This window comes from Lepisosteus oculatus, chromosome 26 (assembly GCF_040954835.1).
Source record: "Lepisosteus oculatus isolate fLepOcu1 chromosome 26, fLepOcu1.hap2, whole genome shotgun sequence".
Classification (NCBI taxonomy): Eukaryota; Metazoa; Chordata; class Actinopteri; order Semionotiformes; family Lepisosteidae; genus Lepisosteus; species Lepisosteus oculatus.
In genome coordinates, this window is record NC_090721.1 from 11,007,590 (window position 1) to 11,020,847 (window position 13,258).

General features: G+C 49.3%; 1 protein-coding gene across 3 annotated transcripts in view; it reads right to left on the reverse strand.

The window, feature by feature from the left end:
- Nucleotides 1-6,791: 6,791 nt before the first annotated feature.
- The window catches only part of lrrc75a (leucine rich repeat containing 75A), a 61,685-nt gene continuing 55,218 nt past the window's right edge, over nucleotides 6,792-13,258 (reverse strand). For all 3 annotated transcript variants that reach the window (XM_015367910.2, XM_006641133.3, XM_069184139.1), the window contains one exon: nucleotides 6,792-10,340. In XM_015367910.2, the coding sequence (XP_015223396.2) occupies nucleotides 9,722-10,340 (619 nt within the window). In that variant the 3' untranslated portion in view covers nucleotides 6,792-9,721. The remainder of the gene's footprint in view (nucleotides 10,341-13,258) is intronic.

Here is a 13,258-nt window from a genome sequence, read left to right on the forward strand (position 1 = left end):
CCTACGCATGCTGATGCAGCTCCCCCCCTGAACTACTTGTATATTATATGTATATTGAGAATAGTACTTGTCTGAAGTGTGAGGAGATTATTTTATCACTGTCCAAGAACTGAACAAGACTCGGGTCAGAGGCATTGCAAGCAGAAAGAGGACCTCGGCCATCATGGGTGTTCAGAGGCCACGTGCACAATCCCAGTGACAGCTCACAGGCGGACTCCACACTACAGAGAGATGAGGACTGATGCTCATGCCGGCTTTTTATCCCAGAGCAGTGAAGAGCACCCCCAGTCTGTTGGGTAGGTAGTCTTCCAGATGATGTACAGTTAGGACGGGCTTCGGGGGGCTCTCCGGCAGAGAGCCAGGCAGGATCTGGGCTCACGGGACGCAGAGGGAGCGAACAACTCCGTCAGAACCGTCACTGAGCATTGCACCCCAAAACTCCTGGCACACCCAAGGGGAACCCTGGTTATAATTTAACATCTGGGATGTGACTGCTCCTGGTACTCAAATCATGATCAGCTTCTTAACATTGTCACTGATTGATTATTCATTTAATCTCATAATTATCAGTTAAAACGAGGATACCGGTATAACTCCTTGGACCAGGAGATCCACAGTTTAGGATGCCTCCTGTCCCCCAGTCTCACTGGTGATCCTGAAGCCTTTGATTAATACTTCTGGTATTACCTGAAGAGATTCAGTTCCTGTACCCTGTGTGTGGCATTCCTTTAAGGCCAGGAATTAAGCTTGCTGCCGTGAAGCCCGCCTTTCCAGCAAGGGCAGGTCACAGCCGTTTTAAGTTGAGCTCGATGTTTAAAGTCAACTCACAGATGCTCCTTTTCCATCACCTCACTGCTCCTATGGAGCCCCGTACACACCCTGTTGGCGTCAGACTCATCGGCTACCGACAACAACATTTCCTGGAAGGATTAAGTGCCGGCTAGGTGGATGAGACTTCCTGCACGAGCGCTGATGGGAGTGTCGGCTCTGGTTTCGGGCTGCGCTCTTTCACAGCTTCACAGGCTGACCTGGCGCTGCAGGGCTGGGCTCTCCTCTGTGTGACCTCGCCTCGGCCCTCTGCCCAGCCAGCTTCGCAAACACCAGGCCCTCAGACTGAAATGAGAGGTCAGTGTCGGTACAACAGGTGGCTCTGCAGGGCGGTGCGGTGCAGTGTGGTGGCACTGTGGCTCAGGATCTGTGGCTGTAAGTTTTCCGGTTCAAATCCCGCGGCCGGCAGAGGAATCCTACTCTGTTGGGCCCCTGAGCAAGGCCCTTCACCCCAGCTGCTCCAGGGGTGCTGTATAAATGGCTGACCCTGCGCTCTGACCCCAAGGTTCTCTCTCCCTGTCTGTGTATCTCATGGAGAGCAAGCTGGGGTCTGCGAAAAGACAAATTCCTGATGCAAGAAATTGTATATGGCCAAGAAAGCGATCTTAGGAGTCTCTAGGGTCAAGACTTCTTAAGGATCTATAAACAGGAAAGCAGACTGTGTCCCAGGCAGGTGGACATGCAGTAGAAGACACCATATTACTGCCAAGAGCTTTTCCCACATGGCGAAGATCCACTGCAGCACAGTACAGCGTGGTTATGTCATTCTTTTCAATGGAAAACCTTAATAACATTCTTCTCTGAAGATTTAAGTTGACTAGTAATGTGTGAACTTAAGGAATGCTCTGTATTGCAACACTGCTGGCAGTAGACGCAGTGTGTGATTTGTGAGGTACCACAGGCGAAAGGTTACTGCCGTGACACATTGGCATCTGGGGATCAGCAGTGCTGCCACGACCCCTAAGTGCCCCCAGGTGAACTTGTCCTGATTGTCAAGATGCTCCAGCCTGGCTGGCAGGGAATGCCACAAGACAGAAACACAAACTGCTCCTGTAGAAAAGATTTTCAGATAATACCCTGTCTTGTTCTTTTTGATCTGAACACATGTCGCCCTGAGCTGCATGAGACATTCTCTCTGCTAGCAGCAGACTCTGACTATCGAACAGGTGTCACAGCTTGGGCCCTGCTGTGTCCTCCCTGCTCACTCAGGTATCTACAGTAGCTGTGATTGAACCCCACTGGACAGAGCTCTGCACCCCACCACTGAATACCGACACAAGCTGCCCTTGAAGGAAGACTTCAGCAGGGATGACAGGGATTACTACAAATCCCTTCATACAGCACAACAAGCATTCTTGCCAATCAAGATGCTTTTGCTCATGCTTGGAAAGCTCGTTGATGCATGATGGTTTTCAAAATGAGCACTCGTTGGCTGCAAGGCAAATTCCCGGGGTAATTTCACGTCCTATGAAAGAAACGACTGAATTTCATCCCGTATGTGGAGAAGTTTCTTCCAAAGAGTTTTGGATTGTCACCAGGTCCTCATCAGCTCTGGGACCGAGAGTCTAAAACTCTGGGTTCAGTGCAGCAGCCAGCTCACTCTGATTGGCCAGTTTCCTTCAGTGCGACTCTGTCACCACTGTGGGCTGAGTGACGCAGGTAGAGACAGGTTGACCTTTTGGAATATTGCAGATCTTTGGGCTGCCTGGCGTTAACAACAGTGTTGTTGTAGCTGGGAAGGAAATTCGCTGCACAAGCAAAGGAAGTCTTTCACACTTACAAGGCAGAAAGAAACTACAGTGAACAAAATCAAGACAATGAAAAAATGCACATACATTGTGTTCAGAATACCTGAGAATTCCCTTTCAACATATACAGGTAATAAGGGTCACAATAGTTACTCTTACAAGTTTGTACCCAGCTTCCATATTGACCTACATACTCTGCTTCTTGAAGAGATAAATGAGTATTCAGAGGCTATTATATCAACTAATTCTAAAATACCTTAATGATATTTGTTGCCATGAATTAGGCAATAACCTTTCTCCCAATGCAAGGTAGCAGTTATTTGCCCTGCATCCACATTTAGATCAAAACTCTGGACTGCAGCATAATGCAAGGCAGGCAAGCAAACCTGCTCTGATGATGCACCATGTCTTTCCTATCTGGGTATAAAAATAGTCCTTTTCATTTTCAGCGCAGATTAGTTTGCTGTAACCTTTAGCTTGTTTATGTCTCCTTTCTGCACGAGGACCAATCTGCAAAGCACCAAAGCCTGCGTGACTAACACCGCTAGGAAATACTTTCTACCAGGATAAAAATAAATGGATCTTATCTGAGAGCGCACAGAGAGTTCTCGTTAGAACCTGTCCTTGAAATTAAACTTAAAAGGTTGCTGTCTCTCAATATGGAATCCCTAACAAAGGATGAGATTAATGATGTTCCTGGCTGCTGTTTTGACAGGGCTTTCACTGCTGTAAAATACTACACAGCTACAAGACCGCAGGGCACTTCTCTCTTCACTCACCTAGCAGAGCATGTCTTGTCAAAAACGGATGAATGAAAAATACAAAGGTGTCTGTTTTTCTGGTCAGAGGCCTTTCTGAATATTGGTGCTTTTGAAGCAGGGCAGCGTGATGGTGCTGGGGGGCAACGCGCCCTTGCAGACGAGCTCTGGCCAAGCTCATCACGCCCACGTGGGACTGGTCAGAAATAAGAGGAACGATTGGCAGAAAGGATGTCCAGTCCGAGGCGCAGCGTGACGCTGAGACGGGCCGGTGCAGCTGGCGCTGTCTGAGGTCCAGAGGGTCCAGAGGGAGGAGCTGGTAGGAGGCACACGGGCTCTACAGGACCATCCTGAGACCAGGCTGGGCCCAAGAAGCTGGTCTGGATTCTGGAAGCCATGTGAGCAGAAGAGTCTTCACATGAGCCATGTGACCAGAAGAGTGTGATTGAGTGCCACACACCCCAGCAGGGGGCAGCACAGGACTGCTCTGGCCTGATGACAGCCCACTGACTGCGCTGGAGTCCCTGGACAGCAGTTGTATACTGGAAGACCTACTGTGATGAGCCCATTCCCTCCATAGAGAAGTGGGGACATGGGGAGAGTCCTGTCTGTGAGAGTGGGCCTGTCCTTGTGGCCCCTGAAGGGCAGATCCTAGGAAAGTATTACTGTACCGTAGTAACAGACAAATAAGTTCTGGAACCCGAGATGACATTTAAGTAACTGAGTTTATTGCATGCAAGGAACAATAAGACCAAAGTATTGTTCGAAATACAGGTACAAAACTTCCAGTTTATATAGCGAATTTCAGCCGCTTCTGATGCAAATTGTTACCATGGTAATGGGGGTGGGACACCTGTGTTTGGACACTCCCAAGACCTTGAACACTTGTAATGGTCAGTTTTATCTTTCCTTAGTTAGGGGGTCTTTATCTTGCACTTGGAATTTCATATCAATTAACTCCCATCCCTGCCATAACTCAAAGGTGCCTAAGCATGGAATACCTTGTGTTACAAGAAGTCTTTGTGCAGAAAGAAATCAGTTCACCCCTTTTTCACATCTTATATCTTTCTTCAGTACTATACTGTACTGTTCGACTGGCAGTCTCACCACTGAGCCTGGGGCCTTAATGGAGAGTAGAGAGAAGATCCTCTCAGCTGTGGCTCAGCTGTAAGCCCACGACAAGACGCAGATGAGCAGATTGATACCGAAAATCAAAAACGATCTTCTCTCAGTGACCGCAATCAGAAAACCACATGAGATTCTCGGATGCCGGACTGGAGGCCCCGCTTTCAACGATGAAAAAATTGCTCCTGTGTATTTATTTCCTTTTATATCCTGTCAATGAAGTTATATCATTTCAATTCTAGAAAAGTAAAAAGCTGTTTTTGGTGTCAGCCCATTCCTACCAGGAACAAGACTGTTTTTGATAAAGTATTCGCTTTTCTTCTGTTAAATGCAGTTTTTTCTTTAAGCAAGTAAAACACTCCCTTGTGTTAAGTGTCAGTGTCCACAAGAGTTTCATTTATGTGCATCAGTCTCACAATGGTTATATTTAGTATTTTATTATTGGCCTAAAATTAATGATTTTTTCATATGTTTTTGCTATTTTATGCCCCTTGATAGAAACGTGCTGGTTTCCCTGGGTGTGTCTGTGAAGCCCTGCCAGAAGTTCTTGGGTTTTTGCAACCTCTCTGCAGCTGGCATCAGCTCCTCTGAAGTGACAGTCTTCTTCTCCAAGAGACCAAACTACATCTGTCCATTGCTGGATTCTGCATTTGCGAGATAAACATTTCGATTTTTTTGATTGTGATTAATGTTGCAGGAGTTTCTAGGGCAAACCTTTCCTTCTAGATCATAAAGTGTCTCTCATTAAACAAGCCCCTGCACCACGCAAACTGCCTCTCAGTGCCAGAGGGACACCTAAACCATCCTCTCTGCACCTGCGGCTGATGGAGCCCATCTGTCTGATTTGAACCTGTTGGCTCTTCAAGTACGCGTCGAGCACTGAAACCAAGGTACTCAGGACAACTACAAAGCCAGCCTTGAACTGCACTGAGGCACAGCTGTCCTCCTCGCCAGGAAATGTACCTTAATATTGTTTCTTCACATCCGATCCTCCACACGGAGATGTTCCAGCAGGTCTGAAAGATTTCTAAAGCTTTGCAACAGCAGCAGATCAGCCTTCAGTCATGCCTCAGTGATGCCTTAAAAAGCGCAGAATGACTAACAAACCACCGAACAATGATCACATTGACCAGGAATTGAACCCGGGGCTCTTGCATGGCAGGCGAGAACTCTGGTACTGAACTGCCAGTGCTCATAAACTGTCTGTAAGTGCCTATTGCCCTAAACCTTTAAATGCATTAAGACTCAGGTCCTGACAGCCTGCCCAATTGCACATTCCCTGCCCAGTTTAGAGTTCATCCTCTCACTCCTCCCACCCCCCTGCTCTCCTCTCTGCACTTCTGTTTCGGCCCACTTACTTGCACGTCTCCAGTCTTTAGAAATCAATTTGCTCTTCAATATTCCTCCTCCCCCAGCGTTCACAGGCCATCGAGCAGAGAGTCTGTCAGACCAGCTAACAGCCTCTTTGATTTTATTCAGCATCGTTTCTCTTATTTACAGTTTTCTATTTCGACTCAGAAGGCCTGGAACTGACTGCTAAATAGCAACCTAGCGTCCGCCCTGAATTACCTCAATCCAGTGACGAAGTCCAGCTCTGAATTACTTCTGTCAAACACTCGGCTTTCTACTGAGACAGCTGGTGGGAAGGCAGAAGGCCGGGACCGGCTGGACAGGAACTGGCACCTCCAGGTCCTCAGGGCTTTTAAAGTCCCTGTTTTGTGGATTCAAATTAATCAAGTCTGACATGAAGGTGATATGCATTCAGAATCCCCACCAGCTGGAAAACAGAAGAGGTACGAGTGTATATGCGCAGGATGGGTCTTTACATCCCTTGCAGGGCCTGAGACAGATGCTCGCACAAATGGCTGATTGGATCGCAGGTGTGGAAGTGAGAATGAACTGGACGACTGGGGCTGGACTCCAATTGCGGCTCATTGTGGACGGTTTTCTTGTTCCTCACCTCAAACTGTAGATGTAGAAGCACACAGATACATTCCCACCCCACCCCCCCTGCACAGCCCAGGTCACTGTGTTGCCCAGTCAAGACACCTGGGGCTGCAACCCTGCACAATGTTCGGCATTGTCAACATCCTGGCACTGTTCTGAAGTGGGAGAAACACACTACAAATGAAGCCGAAACCCACAAAATGTAAGGACTACCTGTAGTAAAGATGAGAGAAAGATATGCTGTCATTGTGCTGTTTTCTGATGAGTAGTAAGAAACACATAGAAGTCTAGAGGAATTCTGTGCTATCTCTTTGTCCTCATGATGCTCTGCCAAGAAGAATGAGATTAAAAAATGGAAAAAAACACTTTTCAGTCTAATGAGGTCTTTTGCATTTCATTTGTTTATTTATACCTCATGACAGCAAGTCAAGATTATCATTCCTTTTGTACATGATAACACTAATAGCTTTCCTTGTTAATTAATTTCCTATCTGCAGTGAATTACACAGGATGTACAGAGAAGCATCAAGCTTTACCTACGGGCTCTGGCAGCCTAGTCGCGGGCCGGCGAGGCTCAGCACCAGAATCATCCTCTTCTGGGCCCAGCTGGATGACGCCCCCTGACCGCGACACGGCAACAGCACCGTCACACAAAGAAAATCCCAGCGGCTGTTTCGAGCGCTGTGATAACCCGAGCATGTTATTGTCCACGTGCTGCCCTGGGTGTCACTGTTACGCCACGTCCCCAGAGGACTCGTCATTCCACCTCGCATTCCAGCACGGTTCCCAATTAGCCCATTTCCCCCAGCCCATTTAAAGCTGCTTCACACTCTCCACTGGGCTCAGAATTAGGTTTTTTTCCTGCCTAGAGCTTCTCGATTTTCGCTATAACTTACTACTTGGTTTTTGGCTTCCTGACCCCGGTTTGTTCTCCGACTACGTCTCCTGGTTTTGTTTTGGTACTTTAGTTATCGTTCTGGCTTAGACTCTCGGCTTCCGGCTCCGCTTCTAGTTTTAGTACTTTTCCACCGGCTTGCCTCCCTTCGGCTTTTGGACCTCGGAGTGTGATATCGACTACGCCTCTGGAGATCGCCCTGGTTTTCTGCATAGGGTCCTCACCACTATTTCTCAACTGTCATTGACTGTGCTCTCTGTGTTGGGGTTCTGTACTGCGAGCAGCGCAGCACCCACAGAGTGGGTTTCTGGACCCCGCTCTCTGGTAGGAGCCCCAACTTTCTCCCTTTTTGTTTTTTTAAGGCGCAAGAGGGCTGCGGGTTGCTTCCGATCTGCCTTAAAATCCACGCCTTAGCACGACTGTAGTGAGCAGGTACATTTCCCACAGATCAGTCACGAGTGATGTATGGTGGGGGAAGACCAGACAGAATTAGAGAGCCGTGCGGATTTCAGCCGGCCTCCTCTGCCGCCCTCACCTCTTCACGAGCTCAACACCGTGAAGGGGACCGGTGTGAAGAAGAGGGGGGAGAGAGGGGAGCCACAACCAGAACTCGGAGAGCTACTTTGGGCACGGTGACGTCATCGCCCTCCCTGCGCATAGCAGGGCTCTCCGCTGCCTGGGCTGTGGGAGGTCTCCTTTAGCTCCGAGTTCGCCCCCCAGGTGTTGCGGTAAGAACCGGCGGGGTGGAGCGGCGAAGAGCATGAGCCCGCACGGAACTGTGACGCTCACACTTTCTCATTTTCTTCCTGGAAATTACTGTTCTGGACTTAGGAACAAGGTCAGGGGAGATGCACCATCAGGTTGCCAGAACATGTTGATGAGAATTAAGCTGTGGGGCATCATCAGAGCCCTTTTGTTTGCAGGTCTTGAGCTCATTAACTCAGCTTGGTGTAATATTGGGACAGAGGTCAGAGGTGGCAGTGCAAGCCATGTGACAGCTGCTCCCAGTGGGAACCTTGAAGGAGAATAAAAACTGAACTTTGCCCTGGTTACTGAGAAGAAACTCAGGAGACTGTGCTTTGTCACTGGAGGAAAAAAGTCAAATAGGCAGATGATGCTGTTCTCCATGAGCCACAACTGGAATGGTTAGGACTGCTCCTCTCTGTAGCTTGATAATCAGTGAATCGGTTTATATGCCTCTGAAACAACACCGCTCCAACGCATCTCATTTCAAGCTGCAGCCGTTTTGCACTAAACTGCCTGGCATTTTTCACTGGGCCTCCTGCTCTCCTGAAGGTACTGACCCACAAATTCACGGGATTGCAGGAAGACTGGACATGCTCTGCATTGTCCATACACCTTAGCAATGTTCTCTGTTTAAAACTAAAAAACAAAAAAAGTTCATTAAACTGGCAGTGCAGGACAAAATAGGACACATAGGGTATGGATTTCAAAATGTTTAAGGATAATTTGCACATTATTTAGGGTATTTTACTTAAAATATTGTAATTGTGCCTTTTTATTCCAGAGTCACCAGACTGTAACAGTCTCCCTCAGGTGGGTGAAATATCCCCAGTGGACTCACTCGCCCTCCCTCACAGGCCTGGTGTTCGCTGAGCTACTGCCCAGGGTAGAGCCGAAATCCACACCCTGGCGATGTGAGGCCTTTTCAGACCTGGAGCCCCCTTACTGTGACCCTGCAGTGTTATTGTTGCCGTGGGGCTGACCTGACTTGGCCGGTTTGTGGGAGTCAGAAGCCCAGAGAGACTGGACCGTCCTGCCTCCTGACCAGGACAGGCGCGTGGTCCGAGGTCAGCCGCTGCACTGCTCTCCCAGTACCACTCACTTGTCCGCTCCCCGCCCCCCACAGAGACAGGCATCATGCCCCTTCACCCGGGGAGAGGCAGGCCCAGACTCCCGTCAGATTCCGCCCACGGAGCCACATGGCTCACCAAGGTGGAAGGACCCCTGCTACTGTAGCGGCTGTCTTGGACTGGCCACACAGTAACACAGCTCTTCACGACCTCAGAGATGTTACAGTCCATCCCTTCACAGGGCACTGGGAACCAGAGCTTCTCTGCTCCAAAGCAAGAAGAAAAGTCACAGCAGGATAAAATACTGTCAGAGCAGCACAGCTCTGGAAAAATTTCATAAGGTTTTAAACATTCAATATCGATCATAAATGTATATCTTAATGCTTAATCTGATTGTCCTTTTGCTTTGAAGCATCCCTCTTCGTGTCACTGGGGCAGGCATGTTGCGTGCTGACATAACAAGACAGAGTCAAGGAACAACAACGACATCTAGAGGTCACTCTCGCTCCGGGGGCTCTCCTCATGGCGCCGAAGGGGGAGGAGCCACTCGCAGAGGCGGGGCACAGCCACCACGTCATGGGAACCGGGGGCAGGCGGCGGCCATTCTCAGGTCTGATTGGCTGCAAGCATCACCACCTGATCCCCTGTCTCGCCCCCCATTGGCTTCTCGGATTTGGACACGAGCTGGGATTGGCTGGGGGTGGAGGTGGGTGAAGGCGACTGCCTTGAATCCTCTGCCTCAGAGCCCAGGTCGTCCAGGCACTCGGATAGGTTGCCATCGTGGCTCTCCATGTCGCTCATCTGGCTCTCCCCAAACTCCAGGATGGTAGGGAGGTTCCCTTGCTTGGGGCAGCGCTTGCGCAGGCTGACGAGGAAGGGCTGGGGCAGGGAGAATATGTCCACGTTGTTGCCCAGGTCGATCCAGGTGACGCTGGGGAACTTCTCCGGGTCTTTGAGTGTGTCCGTGAGGTCGCGCAGCACGGCCTTGGTCAGTCGGTTGCCGTTGAGGGACAGCGTGTTGAGCAGTGGCAGCATGCCGAGAGTGGGCAGCAGCTGGAGGAAGGCCTCGTCTGTCAGCTCGGTGAAGCACAGCTCCACGCTCGTGACCCGGTCCGAGTTCTGCTGTAGGAATGATGCCAGGCGCTCCATGTCCTTCACGGTCAGAGGGATGCCGGACAGGTCCACTGTGTTGTTGATGGGGCTGCTGGACAGTATGGCCTTCAGGCTGCACAGAGAGAAAAGCACAGACAAGCTGGTGAGCTCTGCGTGTCCACCTACAGACACACTCCTGCCCTGCACACTGCTGTTGGCTCTGCTCTGCGTGCCAGAGACTGGGCTGGACACCACAACAGCAGCAGTTCAGGTCAGCATTCCTCCACTGGTGAACCTCATTCCCTGTGTAAGGGGCTCCATACAAGTACTGACGCAAGATTTAAAATCCTGAAAGATTTTGTAAAACCTTGGGTGTAAACCCTAGTGGATATTAAGATTGTGGACTCAGAACAGGGAATACTTCTTTTCACAGGAAGTAAAGGGAATGTGTGAGTGTAGAACTAGCTAACCTGCTACAGTACCCTACATTTTCCCAGGATTCTCTGACAAATGGCTGGAAAATATTCTTGGATCAATGAGCATTTCTAACCTACTGTATGTTTACCTATTTCGGTAACGTCAAGCACTGTGAATGTCCAGCAAATGTTTGAGGTTCCTGTTTCAGTTACTCATTCATTGTAATTGAAGAGCTCTGAACTAGGTGTACAAAGGTGAGGCTTTGCTCACATTATACTGTCACATCCGCTGCTAATAGGAATCCTCCGCACAAACAGTCTCACCCCAATCAAGCACCAGCTTCAGAGCGCCTCATTCAGAGCAGCCTCCACTTCCAAACCTCCCGAAGCCTTCTCCGGTTCACTGAACATCACTCGGGATTGTTAGCTTCTTTGGAACCTCTTCCCTCGCTTGGATAAACCTTTGGATCTTGCTTTTGGATATGCGAACCCGGAACTCACCTTCGACCTTGACCTCATCTAGCGCGTTGGATTTGTCTGCCTTTCTCCTTTTGGATAACCTTTGGTATCGCACCCGGAATTCACCCTCGACTACGTCTCTGCCTAACGTTTTGGAATCATCAGAAATCTCTCCTGACTCGGCTCCCTAACTCCACACGGGGTTCTTCGTTCAGACAGCATCGCAGTTTGTTACATACTGTATACGTGTCGGCCCCTCTGCCTCAGGTTATATGAAAAAGCTGTGGAACTGAGGGGCCCTTAAAGAGGCTCAGTGGCAGTGAATGGACTCTTAATGATGTGCTTGTCTGACCGGTCAGCAGTCCTTCTCCCTCTACAGCTCCCTTCACTCCTCTTACAGTGTAAAATGAACTGCTTGATTACTTAGTGACATCCCTTTGCCTCACAGCTGAAATTAACTTGGCTCAGGGACTATAAAAATAGTCACAAAACTCGGGCAGTGTCAGTCCATATAAGGGAAAATGGAAAAAGATGGCATGTTCTGACCAAGACCCTACTCCTGGGATCAACAAGCCATATGGACCGATGGACCTACTCTCGTTTGTAACTGTTCGGATGTTTGCGTAGCAGTGAAGAGTTATTTCAGATGTCATGCTCAAATGACAATTCCTTGTGCTGCATCTTCTGGGCCTTATATGTGTATGTGTGAATTTAAAAGTCATGAGAGAAATCTGTGCAAAGGCCTCTAAATAATAAAACCTGAAACAGAAGAAACTGTCTTGCAATGGGAGCCTTGTGTTTATCCCAACCAAGTGCAATGCCCTTACCCCCAGCATGTTTAGTAGTGTCCTGTTGGGACAGCTGTCCTGCTCAGAGGACTGTCCTGCTCAGAGGATTATCCTACTCAGAGGACTGTCCTGTTGGGAGAGCTGTCCCGCTCAGAGGACTGTCCTGTTGGGAGAACTGTCCCGCTCAGAGGACTGTCCTGTTGGGTGAGCTGTCCTGCTCAAAGGACTGTCCCCCTCAGAGGACTGTCCTGTTGGGAGAACTGTTCCGCTCAGAGGACTTTCCTGTTGGGAGAACTGTCCCACTCAGAGGACTGTCCTGTTGGGTGAGCTGTCCCACTCAGAGGACTGTCCCGCTCAGAGAGCTGTCCTGCTCAGAGGACTATCCTGTTGGGAGAGCTGTCTCCCTCAGAGGACTGTCCCGCTCAGAGCCCTGTGGAGAGCCCTCATTCACAGTCACACCTGGAGCGCTGTAGCTGTCACAGGCAGATGTGGAGATGTTGTCCCTTTTTAAGAATGCACGCACACAGACAACAGGGAACATCTTGGTTTATATTTCCCCATAAACTGGCTCTGTCACTAACAATGCTTGATAAGAACCTTCATTTCCATTTGATTACTATGCACAATTCACAAGACCTGTTATGCCATGCTGTCGCTCATTGCTGTGCCCCTGTGACACAGCGTCCAGGACGAGCTCCACCAGCGCAGGAGACACACAGCTCCCAACTCTGACTGCGAACGCACTGGGTTGTGACATTATTTGATGGAACAAATTCTCCAGGCGTGAGGCAGCACAAAGAATCTGCATCCATAGAAACACTGGTTTGTCATCCGCACGAGCTGGAGGACCAGAACGATAAGTATCAGCGTCTGTTCCCCCTTCGGACAGGAGAGAAACAGTGATGTTGTGGGTGCTCCTGATCATCGCAAGGTTTAGGGGCTCAATCTGCAGCTTTTATTCTATTACACAAAAAGAATAATGACGAGGACAATAGCTCACTCCAGCCAGGGCAGACAGGGTAATCAAAATGTTTTTCTCTCATCTCCAATCTCCTGATTAGCGCTGAGGGATGTCAAAACTGGTACTGACCTATTGACTTTCTTCAGCTCACTGACTTCAATTGCATGGGGAGGAAGGAAGGAGAGAGCTAAGCAGATTAGTTTTCAGATGACAAATTGCCAGCAGCTCACAAGCGCAGTGCCCAGGTTCCAAATACTGTAAGTCTGTCCTCCTGGAGGTGACAGATGCTGCCATTAGCACCTGTTACTCTGCAGTGCCTAACAAGGCACACCTGTGGCAGTTGTTATCATTCTGGCTCGGACAGATGAGTATTTCTAAGAGTGCACCTCACCCTTCCCATAACACCCCCCACCAGTATACAGGATCT